The sequence below is a fragment of the Dermochelys coriacea genome, chromosome 5, assembly GCF_009764565.3.
Source record: "Dermochelys coriacea isolate rDerCor1 chromosome 5, rDerCor1.pri.v4, whole genome shotgun sequence".
Lineage (NCBI taxonomy): Eukaryota > Metazoa > Chordata > Testudines > Dermochelyidae > Dermochelys > Dermochelys coriacea.
The window spans coordinates 28,318,846-28,340,444 of NC_050072.1; the positions used below are offsets into that span (position 1 = coordinate 28,318,846).

Consider the following 21,599-nt stretch of genomic DNA (forward strand, 5'->3'; position numbering starts at 1 on the left):
TTTAAGATTAAACAAGTTTTAGCACACGTTGTTTAACACGTTGTAGATACGCTGGAGGGGAGGGATAGGATACAGAAGGACCTAGACAAATTGGAGGATTGGGCCAAAAGAAATCTAATGAGGTTCAATAAGGATAAGTGCAGGGTCCTGCACTTAGGATGGAAGAATCCAATGCACCGCTACAGACTAGGGACCGAATGGCTCGGCAGCAGTTCTGCGGAAAAGGACCTAGGGGTGACAGTGGACGAGAAGCTGGATATGAGTCAGCAGTGTGCCCTTGTTGCCAAGAAGGCCAATGGCATTTTGGGATGTATAAGTAGGGGCATAGCGAGCAGATCGAGGGACGTGATCGTTCCCCTCTATTCGACACTGGTGAGGCCTCATCTGGAGTACTGTGTCCAGTTTTGGGCCCCACACTACAGGAAGGATGTGGATAAATTGGAAAGAGTACAACGAAGGGCAACGAAAATGATTAGGGGTCTAGAGCACATGACTTATGAGGAGAGGCTGAGGGAGCTGGGATTGTTTAGTCTGCAGAAGAGAAGAATGAGGGGGGATTTGATAGCTGCTTTCAACTACCTGAAAGGGGGTTTCAAAGAGGATGGCTCTAGACTGTTCTCAATGGTAGCAGATGACAGAACGAGGAGTAATGGTCTCAAGTTGCAATGGGGGAGGTTTAGATTGGATATTAGGAAAAACTTTTTCACTAAGAGGGTGGTGAAACACTGGAATGCGTTACCTAGGGAGGTGGTAGAATCTCCTTCCTTAGAGGTTTTTAAGGTCAGGCTTGACAAAGCCCTGGCTGGGATGATTTAACTGGGACTTGGTCCTGCTTTGAGCAGGGGGTTGGACTAGATGACCTTCTGGGGTCCCTTCCAACCCTGATATTCTATGATTCTATGATTCTAATGCAGTGGCCTTTAATCTTCAATTTAATTAGGTCATTTCCTACTGCGCTACCTCAAAGTATGTATTTTCGGCTTGATTTTCATTCACACTAAGGCCATTTTACACCACTCTGGTAACATAAAGATGCCTTATACTGGGTATGAATCAATTTTATGTTATCTTTATGACTACTTTATATTTTACACAGCTAGAGCAGTGGGAAGAGGCCATAGCATAAGTGAGAATCAGGCCCCAAAATTATATTTTGAAGATGAACCTCTATGTTTGCAGAAAGGCATTAATTGTTGATCAACACATCAAGTCAATCAGTGTCTAAAAAAAGTGATTACAGGAAATGTAGGCTTAAGTTCTGGTTTTAGGCAGCAGCTGCAAGAATCTTAAGAATTTGCTTAATATTCTATAGCTGGGTTGATATTTACCATTGTTTGTGGCCTTAACAAGAGAGTGCATTATTTAAAAACAAAACAAAACTGTTCATCACTTCTGTGTAATTGCACATTTTTAAAACCATGCATTCAATATTTCTTTCTAACTACAACTGTTTATACTATATGATGAATGAAATAAGACATGCGGAAGAGAAAAATTGTTCTCTTTAACCTCTGAAGATAGGACCAGACGCAATGGGCTTAAATTGCAGTAAGAGCAGTTTAGGTTGGACATTACAAAAAACACTTGAATAAATTGGCTCGGGAGGTTGCAGAATCTCCATCATTGGAGAATTTTAAGAGTAGGTTAGACAAACACCTGTCAGGGATGGGCTAGATAATACATAGTCCTGTCTTGAGTGCAGGGGACTGAACTAGATGACCTCTTGAGGTCCCTTCCTGTCCTACTCTTCAATGATTCTATGATTCATAAGCAAAAAAGCATGACAATTTATTAAAGGTACACTGCCTTTTACAGACCCAAACCTTACATTTGTAGGTCAGCTAAGGTATTTCAAAATTTAATCAATGGGAAATCCTGATTCTTATTTTTGATATTTTTTTTCTGAGAATAACATAATTCAGAACAATATATGCAGCAGTGTTGGTGTTAACTACATTATGCTGCAAGAATTAATATAAAAATAAAACAGTGAAAAATTACATTAGGTTATTGCTTACCTTTCCCAAACATCTTTATTGGAGGATTCATGCTGAAAAAAATGCAATCTTCATTAAATAATTATATTCAAATGAACAGACTTTCTCCTTATTTAAACCCCTGATAGCCAATTCACAACACTGGTGCTGCACATTATCTATTGTTAAATTTGTGCCACTCCACCAACACTAGAAACGGGCATGTGGTTTTTACCAGTGTATCAGGTAAACGTGTTCAGAACTGGAGTACTCTATTTCTACTCTATTTCTCCATCACTGGTAACACTGGAGGAGATGCACCAGTCGTATGACAACTGTGGGAGATAACCCAGAAACTGTAATTGTTGACAAAGCCAATGGGAGCAGGATTGGACCAAATAAAGGGGTTCTGCTGTGATTTTTTTTTAATGTTTCTTCATATTTCATAGTCTTCTTTTAGACAGAGAGCATGTGATTTGAGGCTCCATTGAGTGTTTGGAATCAGAAATGATGGAGAACTGCTTGTGAGAATTGGAGAGGTTTTTTGAATAGGAGGAGGATCCGGTAAGAGGAGAAGACCATCTTTGCCATCATTCTGTTTTGCATATTATCCATATTTTGGGCTCATAGAGCCAGATTCACCAGTATACAGCAGCTGGTTAGTGCCATGCTGTGATGCAAATAAAAGTAACCTCTGCTGAGTTTATAACAAAGTTGTGTCACCAGAAAGGCACAAAGTAGCTAGGATGTTCTGATGAATAAAGCCCTGTTTTTCACAGCAAAAATAATATTTTAATTTAGTGATTGAGTTCTTTGGGCAAATAAAAACATTTTGTTAACACAGAATGCTTATATTATACAATTGAAAATATGTCCTCTAGACATTTCTAAGACCATCTTATAGGAAGATTTCATGTTATAAGCTTGCAGAAATCAATTAGTAAGCATTTTGGACCCAGTTCAGCAGTCCATCCCTATTCATCAAAGGACTTAAGCATATGCTTCACTTTAAGCACATGCTGAAGTCCTATTGAAATCAATGTTTTACTGAATAGAGAAGAACTTAAGAATGTGTGTACATGCTGTGCTGGATTGGGACATCTATTCTCTTTGAATCTGAAGTCAAATGTATGCACCTCATACATTCCATCATTAATAAAGATAGCATAGCATGGGAAAGGACATGCTGCAGTAGGTAATGGAGAGCAATATTATTTCAAAGTCTGTTTATCTGTGTGCAGTTTGATTCGTGACTGATTAAGTTGCTATGAGAACATGTTAGTAGCACATGATCAACACTAAGTTAGCATTAGTTGTAGTGCACTGTGGTTTTCATGGCAGACTCTTACAAGGAACCTCTGTTATCTTCTGCCTCATTGACTTTGGTTGTTTTCTCTCGTACACTTTTCTTTTTGTCATCTTTTCCCTTTAACATCTTCAAAAGTCCCCGGGACCGGGAGTCATTCTTATCTTCATCCTGTGATATAGACCTTTGGAGTATGCATGCAATTATCACAATGCAGAATGGGACATTCTCTCTCAAATTGGTTTGAGAGTAGCAGCTGTGTTAATCTGTATTCGCAAAAAGAAAAGGAGGACTTGTGGCACCTTAGAGACTAACAAATTTATTTGAGCATACGCTTTCGTGAGCTACAGCTCACTTCATCATGAAGTGAGCTGTAGCTCATGAAAGTTTATGCTCAAATAAATTTGTTAGTCTCTAAGGTGCCACAAGTCCTCCTTTTCTTTCTTCTCTCAAATTGGCCATTTTCAGCTCTTGGTTGATGCATGTAATTCTCCTTAGAGAGAACTAGGGGCATACCATGATGTGAGAATAGACACCTATTAACTTATTTTCTAAAATGTTCGTACTTAATAAATATAGAATTAAAAATGCTATTAGAACAACAGGGTGCAAAAACCAGTGGCTAACTAAGGCCCAGATCCTGGAAATACATAACCACATGCCTAACTCTTGCATAGTCTTATGCAGCTCAATAAGAGTAGACATATGAGTATAGTTAGGCGTGTGCTGTAGGATCAGCATCTAAGGCCCCAATCCTGTAATTGGCTCAGTGCAGTTGTATATGTATATGAGATGGAAGGTGGAAGGAGTCAGAAAGTATCCCGTTTTAGGCATTTATAATAAGTAACATCCTGGACTGGAAGAAAATGATCCATCTCTTTTAGGTCATTCACATTTAATGTTTGTATGATTGTAAGCTAGCATCTGTACCTTTCTTCCCTTTTCTTTAAGGATCATTGTGTTCAGTTGGGTTTTGGATGCAGCTTCTTTTGCCGCCTTTATTAATCCATTCCACATATTAATTATCCTATTGTTTAAAAAAAAATTCTCCAGAAGTACCATAGAGCTCAGTTCTTATCTTCAGTTCATACCTTCTTATTTTTGAGTCTGTTCACTGCTGGAATAGTTTGGTGCCATTCAAGTTCTGTGTATCTTTTTGAAGTCAATGGAACCATTCATGTTTACACCAACTGAAGAGCTAGCCAAATACTTGTTAATGATGATCCCAAATTTAAAATAAAAAGCTATGGGACTGAGTTCAAATGGGTAACGATCATAAATGATATAAACACTTACCTAGCATTAACATCTTCATCATCAATTCCATCATAAATTTCTTCATCAGGGAGAGGAGGTGGGAACATCACTTTAATAGATTGAAAAGTGAAATAATCCATGAATACTCCGATTCTGTTACAGTAGGACATTAACCAGTAGTTTGCTATAGGCTGCTACTTCTCTGAGGCAATTGTAATGTTAAATGTACTGGGCTAGGTCCTCAACTGGTGTAAATTAGCAGAGCTCCTTTTGTCAATGAAGCTCTTCTGATTTATACCAGCTTGAGACTGGCCGGTAGTAAGTAAATAAAATAATGCCAATAATAATAAGTTGAACATTGAAAACAAATAAGTAATTGATGAAAACTGGAGAGCTATTATGCGTTTGACCAACTCAGTAACAGGATTTGTAACTTTTTAATTTTATTTTTGTGTGTGACTTTAGTACAGGTGAAAGGTGCCAGGTAAACATAAAGGTGCCAGACTGACATTCTTAAAGATTGACATCCTCTATTCATGTACAGAAGATGTGAATCAGAGGTAGCAGCAATGCAAGCCTCCCCATATTGGTGTTGTTCCCCCCCCCCATGCCTCAATCCTGATCTATGAACACCACCTGATGGCGTGAAAGGGTAGTTCAGTCTTCCTGTCCAGTCAGGTTTCAGTGTGACAGCCCGCAACTAAAACCTCTCCAGTGCATCATCAAAGATTTACAACCTTTCCTGAAAAATGATCCCTCACTCTCACAGATCTTGGGAGACAGACCAGTCCTTGCTTACAGACAACCCCCCAACCTGAAGCAAATATTCTCCAGCAACCACACACCACACAACAAAAACACTAACCCAGGAACCTATCCTTGCAACAAAGCCCGATGCCAACTTTGCCCACATATTTATTCAAGTGACACCATCATAGGACCTAATCACATTAGCCATGGCATCAGGGGCTCGTTCACCTGCACATCTATCAATGTGATATATGCCATCATGTACCAGCAATGCCCCTCTGCCATGTACATTGGCCAAACCGGACAGTCTCTACACAAAAGAATAAATGGACACAAATCTGACATTCAAATCATAACATTCAAAAACCGGTAGAAGAACACTTCAACCTCTCTGGCCACTCAGTAAAAGATTTAAGGGTGGCAATTTTGCAACAGAAAGGCTTCAAAAACAGACTCCAACGAGAAACTGCTGAGCTTGAATTCATATGCACACTAGATACCATTTACTTGTGTTTGAATAGAGACTGGGAGTGGCTGGGTCATTACACATATTGAATCTATTTCCCTAAAGTTAAGTATCCTCACACCTTCTTGTCAACGGTCTAAATGGGTCATCTTGATTATCACTACAAAAGTTTTTTTTCTCCTGCTGATAATAGCTCATCTTAACTAATTATCCTCTCACAGTTTGTATGGCAACTTCCAACTTATCGTATGTATATATATTTCTTATTACTATATGTTCCATTCTATGCATCCGATGAAGTGGGCTGTAGCCCACGAAAGCTTATGTTCTAATAAATTTGTTAATCTCTAAGGTGCCATAAGTACTCCTGTTCTTTTAGTCAGTCTCTGACCTCTCTGCTCAGACTGTCAACTGAGAACAATACTTAGTTGGGTGGGATCTTCCTTCTGTGTTGCTGGGGGTGGGGAGAAGAGACTGAGAAAGGGGTTGTATCTGATTCATCCAAGTTTCCACAGGTGAAAGACAACTGCATTAAACCCCATTGTGCCTCATAGTTTACCACTTGCTAAATAACATTTGCATATTTGTGGGTAATTACCCCATTATCTGGAAATCACAAAGGTCTGCATCTGTAGGTAAGCACTAAATAAAACACAAACCAAAAAATAGATGTGATAAAAATAAAACTCACCTCCAGATCCACTTCGACCACTTTGGCTGGAAGAACAAAAGTTAAAGAACTTTTCATTCATTGTAAAAAGAAAACAACAAACACTCACACTTTTTCTTGACATATGCTCTAAAAGTAGCATACTTTAAAACACATGGATCCATCCAAATACTACATCCAAATCTAGATGCTCAGATGGGCACTCAGGAAAGTAAATGTCCATTTTGCGTGCCTAAATACTGACCTTCTAAATGCCTAAATGTACCAATTCTTTCTCTCTTTCTGTCTTTCTTCACCACACTCATCACTATGATAGATGAGTGCCCATTAGGCACCCAAAATCAGAAATTGGTTTCTCTCTCACTGATGCACAAGAAAGCTCCTCATCCCATTCATGAATGAATAGGCTCTTATATGAAGAGAGATGAATCCTAATGATTTGAATATGTCAAATATTTTCTGGTAACCTAGTATTTTACTCCAACAATTCCTGCCTCTACCCACTTCCTCTGGAATAGTTCATCCCAAAGAAAGAGGCACCCAAGACTATTATAAAGTAGCATTCCAGAAGAAATATGGTACAATTATCTATAGCTCTGTATTTAATGTAAAAACAAATAAGGGGACTCGATCTCGTAATAAAAGTTAGGACCCAAATTCTGTGTGTATATAAACTGGTACAGATTCACTGAAGACAATAGAGTTGTGCCAATTTACGTGAGCAGAAAATTTGCTCCTTGTTCTTTAAAACAGTTCTTTAGCAATTTCCAACAAAGCATCATTTTCATTTGATTTCAGAAAGAAGTGCTACTATTTATTTATATTTGTAGGTATTTCTATGGCACTCATCACTGTATTTAATTTTAGATGTACTTTATGTTCCTGTTGATATCAATGAGACTATTAATGGACTAATGTACTACTTATTGTAAGTAAGGGTGGCATAACCTAACCCCAAAACTTTAATTCAGTGTATATATAGATAAGATTCTAACCCCGATCATGCCATTTTCATAAGACATAAAGGTAAATAAATGAAATTATGACAATACACCTTAACTAGATCTAATCAAATGATGCCTTAATTTTCTAAATTTCATGTTCCTAGAGTATTCCAAGTGCTATCTAAATTGGTATGAGCTCATTTTTCTAATTGTGATTCAATGCAACCAATAGCAGGGTTATAGCAACTTAAGCATTCCTACTTTCAAATCAAAACCATACCTAACATTTTTTCTTTAAAATGCCTCATGCCATCAAATTTCAGTATATCATGAACTTCAGCAGTCTTAGGCTTTTATTAAAAATTGGAGTCATTACCAATGACACATTACCAGTTACAAAAAGAAAAGGAGTACTTGTGGCACCTTAGAGACTAACAAATTTATTAGAGCATAAGCTTTCGTGAGCTACAGCTCACTTCATCGGATGCATTTGGTGGAAAAAACAGAGGAGAGATTTATATACACACACACAGAGAACATGAAACAATGGGTTTATCATACACACTGTAAGGAGAGGTTTCAGAGTAGCAGCCGTGTTAGTCTGTATTCGCAAAAAGAAAAGGAGTACTTGTGGCACCTTAGAGACTAACTAATTTATTAGAGCATAAGCTTTCGTGAGCTACAGCATCCGATGAAGTGAGCTGTAGCTCACGAAAGCTTATGCTCTAATAAATTTGTTAGTCTCTAAGGTGCCACAAGTACTCCTTTTCTTTTTACTGTAAGGAGAGTGATCACTTAAGATAAGCCATCACCCACAGCAGGGGGGGGAAAGGAGGAAAACCTTCCATGGTGACAAGCAGGTAGGCTAATTCCAGCAGTTAACAAGAATATCAGAGGAACAGTGGGGGGTGGGGTGGGGGGGGAGAAATACCATGGGGAAATAGTTTTACTTTGTGTAATGACTCATCCATTCCCAGTCTCTATTCAAGCCTAAGTTAATTGTATCCAGTTTGCAAATTAATTCCAATTCAGCAGTCTCTCGTTGGAGTCTGTTTTTGAAGCTTTTTTGTTGAAGTTGGCTGATGTGATTAGGCCCTATGATGGTATCCCCTGAATAGATATGTGGACAGAGTTGGCAACAGGCTTTGTTGCAAGGATAGGTTCCTGGGTTAGTGGTTCTGTTGTGTGGTGTGTGGTTGCTGGTGAGTATTTGCTTCAGATTGGGGGGCTGTCTGTAAGCAAGGACTGGTCTATCTCCCAAGATCTGAGAGAGCGATGGCTCGTCCTTCAGGATAGGTTGTAGATCCTTGATGATGCGTTGGAGAGGTTTTAGTTGGGGGCTGAAGGTGATGGCTAGTGGCGTTCTGTTACCCAGAAGTCACCTTCTACAGGACAGGCCCAACAAAGAAAATAACAGAACGCCACTAGCCATCACCTTCAGCCCCCAACTAAAACCTCTCCAACGCATCATCAAGGATCTACAACCTATCCTGAAGGACGAGCCATCGCTCTCTCAGATCTTGGGAGATAGACCAGCCCTTGCTTACAGACAGCCCCCCAATCTGAAGCAAATACTCACCAGCAACCACACACCACACAACAGAACCACTAACCCAGGAACCTATCCTTGCAACAAAGCCCGTTGCCAACTCTGTCCACATATCTATTCAGGGGATACCATCATAGGGCCTAATCACATCAGCCACACTATCAGAGGCTCGTTCACCTGCGCATCTACCAATGTGATATATGCCATCATGTGCCAGCAATGCCCCTCTGCCATGTACATTGGCCAAACTGGACAGTCTCTACGTAAAAGAATGAATGGACACAAATCAGACGTCAAGAATTATAACATTCAAAAACCAGTTGGAGAACACTTCAATCTCTCTGGTCACTCGATCACAGACCTAAGAGTGGCTATACTTCAACAAAAAAGCTTCAAAAACAGACTCCAACGAGAGACTGCTGAATTGGAATTAATTTGCAAACTGGATACAATTAACTTAGGCTTGAATAGAGACTGGGAATGGATGAGTCATTACACAAAGTAAAACTATTTCCCCATGGTATTTCTCCCCCCCACCCCACCCCCCACTGTTCCTCTGATATTCTTGTTAACTGCTGGAATTAGCCTACCTGCTTGTCACCATGGAAGGTTTTCCTCCTTTCCCCCCCCTGCTGTGGGTGATGGCTTATCTTAAGTGATCACTCTCCTTACAGTGTGTATGATAAACCCATTGTTTCATGTTCTCTGTGTGTGTGTATATAAATCTCTCCTCTGTTTTTTCCACCAAATGCATCCGATGAAGTGAGCTGTAGCTCACGAAAGCTTATGCTCTAATAAATTTGTTAGTCTCTAAGGTGCCACAAGTACTCCTTTTCTTTTTGCTATTACCAGTTACAATAAGTTTTGGACAATGAATTTTTTATTATGGGGATGTTTTTATTATGGGGATCTTATGTCAAAACATATTGGTGCATGTGTCAGATATTTTGATATATGCAGGATAATTCAAGCTCATGAACTGAATACAAGGCTATAAATCACTAGAGAAGATAAAAATGCCAGAATATAACTTGAAGGGTTTAATGAATTACAGGGCCTAAAAGCAAGTTCCATCCCTGTATGCACTATACAGCCTTTTACTATTATTAGTAATACACAAAAGTATAAGGAATCATCCTTAAACCCACATATATAGTCTACTATTTTCTAAATAATCCAGTTTAATAAATAAATATGCATCCATCCTGATTAGCTGTTGAAAACACAGCACATCTAAATTCCTTGAATTGAGATGAATGATTGTAAAATCCATCATGAAAAGGAGAGGTCTAAAAATGCTTCTGCAGTGAGATAAGTAACATTGGAATTGACTCTGACCTGGACTAGTGAGTGTAGCTTGATTCTCCGGTATGGCTAAACTGCGCTTGGCATAATCCAATGCGCAGCAGAGGAAGGTAGCGTTAAGCAACCTCTCTGCTCCCAGCTCCAGGGAAGCACCAGTTGCTCATTTGGGCCCCTCTTAAAATAGGGAGAAAATACTATCCTGTTATTTTATGTCCAGCTGCTCAGAGCACCCAGGGGATGTTTTGGCAGCTGAGGAAAAGCTGCGTGCAGCCGCAACCCAGCCACCTCCCCTTTATTCCAGCCACACTTGTATGTCAAGAGATGGGGAGTATCCTAAATACTAATAGGAGGGCTGCATGGCACTGGAGAATTCTCCTCCACACGGGAAATCCTCCACAGCCTGAATATGGCATTTATTGAGGCTGGGAGGTTAACTATGTTAGCCACGGATCCCTCCCAAGGCCTATCCCAGTCATGCCTCCAAACATCCCTCCACATTTGCGTAAAGAGACACAGAAGGCCCAAGGCTTATGGGCTGAGGGAATGAATGGGGGTGAGGATACACCTGTGCAGTTGCAATGCTTCCTTCGCTTTTAGGGCCTTTTGTACCTGTGGACTAGAAAGGGCATCATGCAACTTTAAGAGAGAAGGAGAGATCTGTGTTGTTTGTTCTGTGATCTGTTTTGTTCTTCATGGATGGGAGTTCTGCAGTTCATCTCATTGCTCTCTATGGAGTTCTGCTAGTATTTCTATACTTCCACTGTTATTATCCTCTATTATGCATAAATGCTTCTAGATGCTGGATTCCTTCTTTCATTCTTACTTCTCTTACTACTTCATTCTTTTTAGGCCAGTTACATTTTTCTCATATGATTAGCTGTTTTTCATTTGCTACAAGAGTCTGTTTTATATTTGCAAAAAGTTGAGCAGTGTCATAAATTGTGGTAAATAGAGAACAGCCACTCTGCTCACAGCCTAGCATGCATCTCATTGGTCCAAATCCTGAAGTCCTTGTGAAGTCAGTGGAGGTTTTACCTAAACAAAGGCAGTGTAACTATTGAAAAAGAATTTATGGATTTCATCCAGAGTTTGCAGTTCAAAGTCATTTTCTTCTCACAGAGAATGTAATTAGCTAAACAAGTCTTCTTTCATACATCTCAACTCTTTATGGGAGATCTGACAGTACATTTTATGTCACCCAGTATTGTTTTGATTGTATTGACAGTTTAATGTTCTGAACCTAGAGCTGAAATGAATTATGAAATGATTTGGATGCTTGATTAAACAACCAAGATGGCTTCTGAAGCTGAAAATATTGACTAAGACAGGCATATTGAACAGATTGGCTTAGATACTGTAACTTAAAGTTACAGATTGCCTGGAAAGAAGTCCCACAATGCCTCCAACTCATACAGTGGGTATCATTAAACAAGCAGCATTTAATGTGCCATGGTAGTGAACTTCACCATGGAATTTGTAGTATTTCCCATTCTAAGTGCAGGAAATATTATGGTAAAACTCAAATGCCTCAGACCAGCATATACTGTTTTTTAACTCATACTCACTGTAATTTCCGGTATTTTAAAATCTGATGTTTTGTGTCAGTAAGAATATATGCTTTTTTAAATTAAAAAAATGCTTTGTTTCTGTGTTGTAGTTTGGGTGGGTTGGATTAATCTATCAAATTGGATTAAATCAACTTCCTTTACTGGGTTCACACATACCTGCTGATACTGTCCTGCTCTCCAACATCATCATACACTTCTTGGTCATTGTCTACACGTCTCAGGGAAGCACTCATGGAAGGTCTTTGTTTCCTTTTTAAGGAATCATAGTCAATCTCCACCACAATTGTTTTAATGTATCCATCTAAAACAATGAAAGCTTATGATCAAGCAGCAACAATTTTCATTTCACAACAGCTAAGGAAGGACTTTAATAGAAGGTTGAGAACTCAAATGATTACAGCTGTATTGTGTGGCTGAATAACTCTATAGAAATTTCTGAATCTAAGCATATTGGGCCTTAGTCTCCTCCACTTACAAATCACGTGTAACGTCGTGGAATTCAATGGATTTAGACACACTTGGGTCATAGGAGAATCAGGCCCCTTGTCTATATAATCACTACTGTGATATCCACTAGAGACCCTGGGTCGAATACTCAGCTGTAGCAGAGGAGTGTGCAGTGCAGCTGGTGGGGAGTGGGGCAAGTGGCAAAGTTGCTTTAAGACACCTTTTCTCAGTTAATCCTGGGGTTACTGTGCAAATGGCCAGTCCTCCAGCGTAACTTAGAGCAGTCTATGGTCCAAACAGGCTAGTAGATAGAGCACTGAGATGCAGGGACATTATAGCCACACTCCTTATGCTGTGAGCTCAGAGAGAAGTACATAGAAGTTACTATGCCGGCCCTTTGCCACTGCAGATTCAGCCTACACGGGGGTGATCCTCTTGCTACCTGATATCCTGGCTGGAGGAGCAGTACAAAGCAGCTTAGCTCATCTGAGGATTGGAACCTCCACCTTTATCACTTACACTTGACTTTACTATGTAGATGTCGCTGGCAAAAAATCTATTATAATAAGATGGATTTAAACACTGTATATGCTAGGCGATCAAATGATGGGCATGCTGACTACACAGACTGTATTTGACAATAAGCATGAATATGTTCTTTCAAAAATGAGAAAAGCACATAGGAATGAGGACAGAAAACCTTCTTCCTCTCCTGTTGCAGCAGTCCAATTTCTAATGCATTTCCCTCTAACCTACATGTGAATTCCACATGAAAATTAAATAACTGGAAAAAAGAAAACATATGATGGAAATTTGGAAAGTAAATTACAAACAAAGCCATTGTTCCTTATTTCATGTGAATTATAAATACCATTTTTATACCATCTGATACTCTCATTCCCTTTTCAAGCCCTCCCCTTCCTTATTAGTTTGTAAGCTTTTAAGTAGGCAGATTCCGGTTGAAACATTGATGAACTACACTGAGTTGTACCTTTAACCTTCACCATTGGGAAGGCTGGTACAACTTCTGCTTTTGCTGAAATAAAAATCAGTTTATGACAAGCCAAAATAAGTGAAACTAATTAGCTTGCAACAACTGCACAAGAACCATAACTCCCCTACAGAGATTTTTTTTCTGTGTGTATAAAACCTCCTGAACAGAACATATTTTTAAAAATGAAAGGTTCTTTTAAAGTATAAATTAGCATGCCCATTCTCATAAAGCACTTATGCCCTGATCCAGCAAAGCATTTAAACATGCAAGTAGTCCCATAAAAGTCAATGAAACTACTAATATTCTTGAAGTTAAGCCTGTGCTTAAATGCTTTACTGGATCAAGACCCTTATGCCCTGGTCTCTGTAAATTAGAGACCAGATCCTCAGTTGGTGTAAATGAGCATAGTTCCACTTATTTCACTGATTTATACCAGCTGATGTTCTGGCCCTAGCTGCATATGTGTGGAAGGGGCTGGGGCTAAGGGTAGGGGAAAAAGAAAAGATACATTTTTGATTTCAAAAACAAATGTTGATGTTAGGAATCAATATTCAGATAAAAAGTTGGAATGTTCCCATTTTTTCTTGAGACTGGTAGGAAGTTCTAAAGGCTTCTTCTCTTCTTACTTACACTCCTCTCACTTACACCAGTCCTACATCTGTGTAACTACAGTGACTGTAAATGAGAGGGAAATCGGGCCCTTTAGTCTTTTGAATGCAACATTTTATCTAATCTAATCTCTCTCTCTTTTTTAACAGCTCTTAAAATACTTCCACAGAGGCAAGCTCCAGTGCTGACTCTAAGGCAGACACACTGAGCCACATCCTCAGTGGGTGTAAACTGATGTAGCTCCAGTGAGAATCTGGCCCATTGTCCTTAACTAATCCCAGAATCTCTAAGTTTGACACTCTATTGTACGTACGTTTACTGTACGAGCTGTGCCCCATGTCCGATAAGCACAGCAGTATGAGCTTTGGCAATTTATGCTATATGTTCTTGCCCATTTTGGGTGGGGACCCAGCCTAGCTAATATTACTCTCCCATGTAATGCTGTGTGTACTCAGGCAGTCAGTGTTTGACAGGGCAAACATTCAGGGGTAAAGTGGAGAATCAAAACGTACAATATCCTTTTGTTGTCCTGCCCAGCCACTTCCCTTCAGGGTTGTCTGTAATACGGATGATTTCAATATTATCACCCTGTTTGACAGTCAGCTCATTCTTCCCTCCCTTATAGTCCATGCAAACTCGTGCCTGATGAATGACTTGGATGGGTCCTGATAACTGCACAGAAAAAGCAATAAAAGAAGTCACACACACATACAAACATACGGAGGATGTGGTGATTGCTTTGACAAAAATTCAGATGAAACACAAAACAATAATAATTTGTTTTCAGTTCCATCCACATCAGCTAGGCACTTTGCGAACAAACACAAAGGCACAGGCCCTGCTCCAAACAGCTTACACTTTAAAGACAAACTAAAAAGCAAAGGGTGTAGGGGAGGGATACAGCATATAATTAAAGCAAGTTGAGATAGTAATTAGCCACATCTTGATAATACAATGGATTAATAACATAGGGCTAGATTATGTAACCCGTGTTCACATAGGTGAACATTCATTTACTCACAGGAGCAGTTCCATGTACTTCAATAGGACTGTTCGTATGAGTAAGTGCTGACCAACACATAATGATCTTTTTTTCAAGATATGCTGTACAGATGATCCCCAAGTATCCAGAAGCTGGCCACAATCAGCCAGTTTTCTGAATTCAGGCATCATGAAAAAAGTGTCTTGTAGGACATTGGGTAGTGACCATGGGACCATGAGATTGGGTAGTGACCATGTGGAGCAGTGCAGAAAGGATGTCTGTGCATTAGGAGCAACAAAAGAGAAGATATCTGTTTAGCTGAATACACCAATGTGTTTGTTTGCTTGTTTGCATTTATGGATAATGATACATTTTAGCCTCCATGGTAGGATGGTCTATAGCCTAAAAACAATGAGGAGGTTAATGCTTATACTCCAGCCAAGAATTCGGTGTGAGAAAATTTGGGTCCAGATCCCTGAAAAACACACATGTAGATACATTGCTATTGTGTCCACTATTTACTATCCCAAGTGCCAAATTTTCTCAGCCTTTCCACAGTGGTGGGATACTCTAGACACAGAGGAATCACTGTGGTTTCTTTGGTTTCTTTGCAGAAACATGACAGGGAGTTGTGGGCAGGCAACAAGGCTGGTGGAGAATGACTAGTGGGTTTGCAGACTGCATGGGTCCATTGGTTACAAACTATGCATAAAGGGCTTTGGGGCACAATGAACTTGGCTCACTACTACACACCAGGGGCTTTAGCAGTGGCTGTGGCTCAGCTGCACAGGTGCCTCATTCCCAACCTCTCTATTGAACTGGGAGATTTCATACTTCTGTCCCAAGCGTTGCTCCTCCAGGCAAAGGTAATTTACAGGTTCAATCCTGGAAGGTGCTCCAGCCCCAGTTAAGCAAAGCATGTGTTTAACTTTAAGCATGTGAACACTGTGAACCTAATTCTCCTTTTCACTAAGGCCCCTCTACGCTACCTTAGCAGTGTAAAGGGGCTGCAAACTGTAAAGTACAGTTATATATATGTTAAGGCCCTTTTATACTACCAGTGCACGTACAGGAGACTTTATGGAAATGAGAATCAGGCCCTGCAAGCATTGAAATACTTGCGACTTCAATGGGAAATTTCACATGCTTAAATTCAAGTGTGTGTTTAAGTTCTTTTGGGGCCAGCTGGATCGAGGATCGAGCCGTTCCTGAGGCTTTGTCCAGGGGACAAACCTTCACCCCAAATGCCAAACGAGCTGGCATCACCATGCAGCTTTGCAGCCAAACTGTGTCCTTGCACTGTAATGTATGTTTTAAAATGCACAAGGCTAAATAATGACTGCTGCTCTTCTGTGTGTAGCCTGCTAGAAAGGGACCTTACTTTGAACCTCTTTCTGATTTCTTGCTCTTTCTTTTCTTTTTCCCTTTGTTCTTTCTTCTCTTGTTCTAATTTTTTCTTTTCTTCTTTCTCTCTCTTCTTTTCTTGTTCTTTTGATGTGGCTCTGAACAATGAAAACAGATTATTTCACAGGTAAGGGGATGAATGTAGAGGCGAGTGGGCAGAAGGGGGTAGGCACTCACTAGAGCTTTCTCTTCCAAGAGCAGCAAGAGCAGTTAGGAGGAGCATGGATGAGCTACATATGGGAAAGGGTATTTGGAGACCCTTTCCATGCAACCATAATTTAGCTGGCTATGCTGGAAAGGCCCAACGTAACTGTTTGAGTGTATGTCTACACTGTAATTAGACACCCATAGCTGGCCCATGCCAGCTGACTTGGGCTCGTGGGGTTTGGGCTAAGGGGCTGCTTAATTGCAGTGTAGGCATTCAGGTTCAGGCTGCAGCCCAAGCTTTGAGACTCTCCCACCTCGCAGGGTCCTAGAACCCAGGCTCCAGCCTGAGCCTGAACCCAAATGTCTATACCACAATTAAATAGCCCCTTAGCCTGAGCTCCAGGAGCCTGTATCAGCTGGCACAGGCCACCCACGACTTTTTAATTGCAGTGTAGGACAGGTCTGAGAGGCATGGCCCTGCTCCTGTATGCTGGACAGCACCTGGGGTGGAATAGGGAGGACTGGCTATAGCGTTGGAATGCATAGCAAGACTTGTTACTCCCCTGCACCCTGGAAGCATTGTCCCTAATGATGTTCTTCCCCACTTCACAGCAATGAGTCTCACAGGTATAATGTAGCCCCTCTTTTTTGTGTGCTTCTGCTGAACTGAGGTGAATGGGCCCAGAGGTTGAACTACAGCATTACCCTGCATACAACTCAAATGCACCTCATTGTGAGAGACATCACTCATTTCAGTCTCAACATCACCTGTGTTCTCTGTCACAGGTTGCTTCCCACATGTGGGCTTTAGGAGGTTGTGAGGTAGGCTGCTGGTCCCTTCGGATGAGAGGCACTGCAGAGGCACTGGGAGGGAAGCTTGCATTTCTGCTGTCTGTACTGTCCCTGCTCTGTGGACACACAGTGGGTTTCAGACCCATGGGGATGTCAATCCAACAGTTTCATGAGCTCTATTAAAATTCACTTTGAGAACAACAACATTAACAAAATAATTCAACTAGTATTGGGTTGGTTGTGTTATATTTTGTTCCCATTTCAGGCAGTAACTCTGTGCAGCAGCTCAGTCATATTCCAAAGAGCTGAAGAGCATACTCTTTTGCTACCCAGTTCAAAATAGTCACAGGACTTCATTTGAGGAAGCATCTCCACCTGCATGCTACATCTAGTTTTAGGAGGGAGTTAACTTGTAAACTGATATGCTTTCTTTAGGGAAGATGATTAAGGTGGATGGAGCTCAAGATTGCAGTGCAGTCATGCTTCTGGGCCAGATTAAGTATATTTCCTAGCATATTTCCTAGTGATCTGTTTCTTCATTCAGTAACAAAGACACAACGGATAAGTTAGATTTGATACCTGATGTCATTGATATCTTCATACGTCTCTCCATCACTCTCTTGACCCTGTAAGAAAAATAAATCATGATTCAGTCTCCAATGGCCCAAATACACTGGAGTTCAATTTTATAGCTAGATACAGACAGACATAAATTAAAGCAGAAAAATAATCAATTGAAAATGCATTTAATGTTTCCAAGCACAAATTACTAAATTGTTCAAATTTCTTTGGTTCTGACCTTGGTTGTTATAATCTATCTATAGCTATATAGATAGATATAGATATAAAATAAAACCCAGCCTCCTTCCCATCACACACACATACATACATACACACACACACACACACACACACACACACACACTGATTGTTTATTCTGAAGTGAGTCTCTGTGCTGCAACTTTGATTACACTGCATCTGAAAGATGGCATGGCTTGAAAGGACTACAGGGTTAAAAACTAATTATGGGAGATGATGCATTGAGGGGGGCAAAGCTATTGAAGGTATTGGAATAGGGTTCAGATTAGAGTTCCGTTCCTGACTCTGCCAGAGACTTATTGTGTAAACTTGGGCAAGCCACTGAGGCCCTGATTCAGTGAGGTACTTAATCACATGCCTAATTTTAAGCACACGAGTAGTCCCGCTGAAATCAACAGGGATACTCACGTGCTTAAAATTAGGCACACGATTGAATACCTTGATGTAGGCCTATATCTCTGGAAAATTTCAGTGAAACTGAAATGTCAGTGGAAAGTGGAAATGGAAGATTTTGTGAACTTTTTGGTTTCCGGCCAGCTTTATAATTAGTGCCACTTTTGTTCTGGGTTCAACCAATTTCATTGTTGCCCTCTACATTTCTGCAATTTATCAGCAATATACTGGATCTATTCTGCAACAAACTGGCTTTTCTAATGCAGTGATGTATTGGAAAGAATATGTTTTCAGTGTGTTATAAAGGATAATACTTACCCCATCTGTATTTCCATGACCTGAATGACCAAAAATACAAACAGACTATTATTTTCTTTTGTAGAGAAAGTGCCTCATGCTGATGCTAACTATATGGACAAATACACAGCTGTACCTTAACTAGTGCCAAATATAGATTTATAATGATCTTATCTGTTTTAATAAGGATAAGAATGCAAACTAATTGGGATGAACAGAGCTTCCTACTGTTGTACTTTGTAAACTTCTAGCAGTAACTGATTTAAGGACTTTCACTTCATCTGCCATAGTGTGTATTATATCACATACACCCCAAATCAGAACATTCACTTTAAAGCTTCCTCAGAGACAACAGTGTCCTTGCCTATCATATCAGTTTACAAAAATCCAGTCACTTACAAGCAAGGAAGTGAACAGTTAAGAACATAACATTTTACACTGGTCACATAGGGCTAGTGCACCACCAGGCCTCCACAGCCATGGCAGAGAGTATGGAGTACCTGTACTCTCCTGTGCATGCTAGCTATACTATGGCCTGCAGCAAAGGAAAAGAAGGCGAGGCAGAGCTGCTGATTTCCCTGCGCTGTGCAAGGGGTAGCAGGCTTCATCTCCACCTCACTACATGCTGTGCTGGCCAGCATACCGGGTGAGGTACACTGTGGCTGGTATAGCCCTGGCACAGTTTACTTTCTTCCTAGGAGAGACCAGGAGAGAGAGTCATAATCTGCTTCTTGGGCTACTCCTGTACAACACATCTATGTCCTGGCCCTTGCTCAGGGCAGATGACAAAGTGATGATCATACCTAACAAACAGATTACTTTTATCCAGTATAAAAGCAATGCATTTTCATGAGAACACAATAACTAACTCTGAAAAAAGAGTATTCGTTCCAGATCAGTGTTGAAAGTTATTAGGCTCAGTAAATCTTCCAAGCCGAAGTTACGCGGGTGCTAAAACAAGGCTTTCCAAGAGAAGGTGCCTGCCATGTTGACTGTGGAGTGGTTACTGCTGTTATAGAACTTACACCACTCCAAAATATGACTTGCAGTTCACTAACACCATAAATATTTACGCCAGTCACTTATATTATAAATACAACATACTTAATTCTTAAATAGTTGCTATTAGTTAAAATGTATTCTTACCATCTGAACCAAATTCAACATCATCGTAACTTTGTTCATTGTCTGGATTTCTGTGAATATGAAAAGAAAATGTGAAATCTGAGAAGATAGTTCCTATAATTACATCTTCATTTAGCTATGTTCTGCTGTACGTGCCAAGTATTTGGGACATTGACTGGATAATCTGTTCACTTTCAGCCCTAAACATTACAGAGTTTAGATCTGTGTTTAAGTACAGATGAGATTCCCATAATGGATTAAGCGTGATTTGGTTTTTACATGGTGGCATCTTGACTCTGAACATAAAAACAGAAAATAAATGAGCCAAAGGCATTCATATCCAAGTGTGGTATAAACACTGTAATTTGGTAGACTGACAGACAGACAGAATAGTCAGAAATCTGTTTGAGAGTTTTGGAACACTAATAATCTCTGCATATGCATAAGCATAGTAACATATATTTGCATGTTGTATAGGTCCTTGCAGGGAAAGAAAAGAAGCTTGGATCTTAAGCAGACAGGAAGGAGAATGTACAGGAATGCTTTTTATAGAGGCTACAGGACCTGCTGTGGTTTAGCTGCTCTCTGGCCACTAGATGGAGCACTTAATGTACTTCATACTCAGTAATATATTCATTGGGTTTATGAGAATTTTCTATCTGAAAATGTTTCTCAAGTTCAAGAACAGCAGCATCTTTAGACGGTGTGCTTTCACATCATCAGTAGCAACATACAGTGTGCGGTGTGGTAAGACAGAAACCTCTTACGTCTGATAGACACTCTATGTGTGCAATAAGTTGTTTACCGCAAAATTGCTTATTTTGACTACTGAACCTGCTTCCATTTGCTTTTCACTTTAGAAGCATATGCCTTTAACACTTTGGCTGCCAGCAGGTGCCGACTTGGCAAGCCAAATTTGAGAAGAGCATGAAAATAGCACCACAATAGGTAATAGAGGTTCTGAAATGTAAAACTATGAGCCAAGTTCTTCTCTCACGTGTGCAGTCTCACCGACTATCCCCCAGCCCTATTGTCCTGTATGCACCGACTGGTGCCCATTGATGTCTGTGTCTCTTCCCTCCTCTGCCATTGGCCCAGAGTGCTGGAGTAAGGTTCTTAGTTGCTGCTGCTGACTGGACTACTTACTCCCTACACATAAGGAAGAGGACAGAGCACCTGCCCTTATACCTTTGTGATACAGGACATGGAAGGAGTTTTCTCCCACCATCACCTGTAGAGTGGGAGGGTGGGATTTGATAGTATATTTCCAGGGGCTGGCAGCAATCAGCTAAGCAGAAGGTCTCATCAGCTAGGGCCCAATCCAAGTTCCATTATAGTCCATGTAAAGACTTTCAGTCACTTTAATAGCAGACTCAATGTGACATGGGAGCTTGGGTCTCCAGGCACCTGAGAGCTGGCCTTAAACTGACACTGCCTGAGCATGTTGGTTTCCCATGATAGACATGAGCTGGAAAGTAACAGCAAAATATAAGCAAAACAGATTTCATGTTCACTTACAAGGGATCAGAGCTGGGTTTGATGTTTCTGGGAGGTAGGCTAGGAACTGGTGGTGCTTGTGTTGATGGGTGAGAAGCTGAGGGAGGAGGTGGTGGTATCTGTGTAGCAGAATGTGAGGGTGGAAGTAAAGGTAAGGAGAGCACTGAGTGGGAGATCTGTTTAACAGCGTCTTTGTTAGAACCTAAAACCAAAAAAACAAACACAATTTATCTAGTTAACAATTCAAGATGATCCAAAGACAAAACATTGCTTGTTTAGATAAACTCTAGATATAACATATT

The 21,599-nt window shown here is 40.3% G+C and overlaps 1 protein-coding gene across 3 annotated transcripts in view; it reads right to left on the reverse strand.

Annotated features, from left to right (window-relative positions):
• FYB1 (FYN binding protein 1) overlaps nt 1–21,599 on the reverse strand; it is a 125,500-nt gene that overhangs the window by 22,431 nt on the left and 81,470 nt on the right. For 2 of the 3 annotated variants that reach the window (XM_038403472.2, XM_043514341.1), the window contains exons 3-13: nt 21,319–21,499; nt 19,822–19,871; nt 18,697–18,716; nt 17,746–17,792; nt 16,205–16,325; nt 14,354–14,513; nt 11,948–12,092; nt 6,447–6,472; nt 4,579–4,648; nt 3,326–3,466; nt 2,019–2,050 (exon numbers count right to left, since the gene is read on the reverse strand). In XM_038403472.2, coding sequence (XP_038259400.1) covers nt 2,019–2,050; nt 3,326–3,466; nt 4,579–4,648; nt 6,447–6,472; nt 11,948–12,092; nt 14,354–14,513; nt 16,205–16,325; nt 17,746–17,792; nt 18,697–18,716; nt 19,822–19,871; nt 21,319–21,499 — 993 coding nt within the window. The remainder of the gene's footprint in view (nt 1–2,018; nt 2,051–3,325; nt 3,467–4,578; nt 4,649–6,446; nt 6,473–11,947; nt 12,093–14,353; nt 14,514–16,204; nt 16,326–17,745; nt 17,793–18,696; nt 18,717–19,821; nt 19,872–21,318; nt 21,500–21,599) is intronic. The other variant, XM_043514342.1, reaches the window with a different exon arrangement.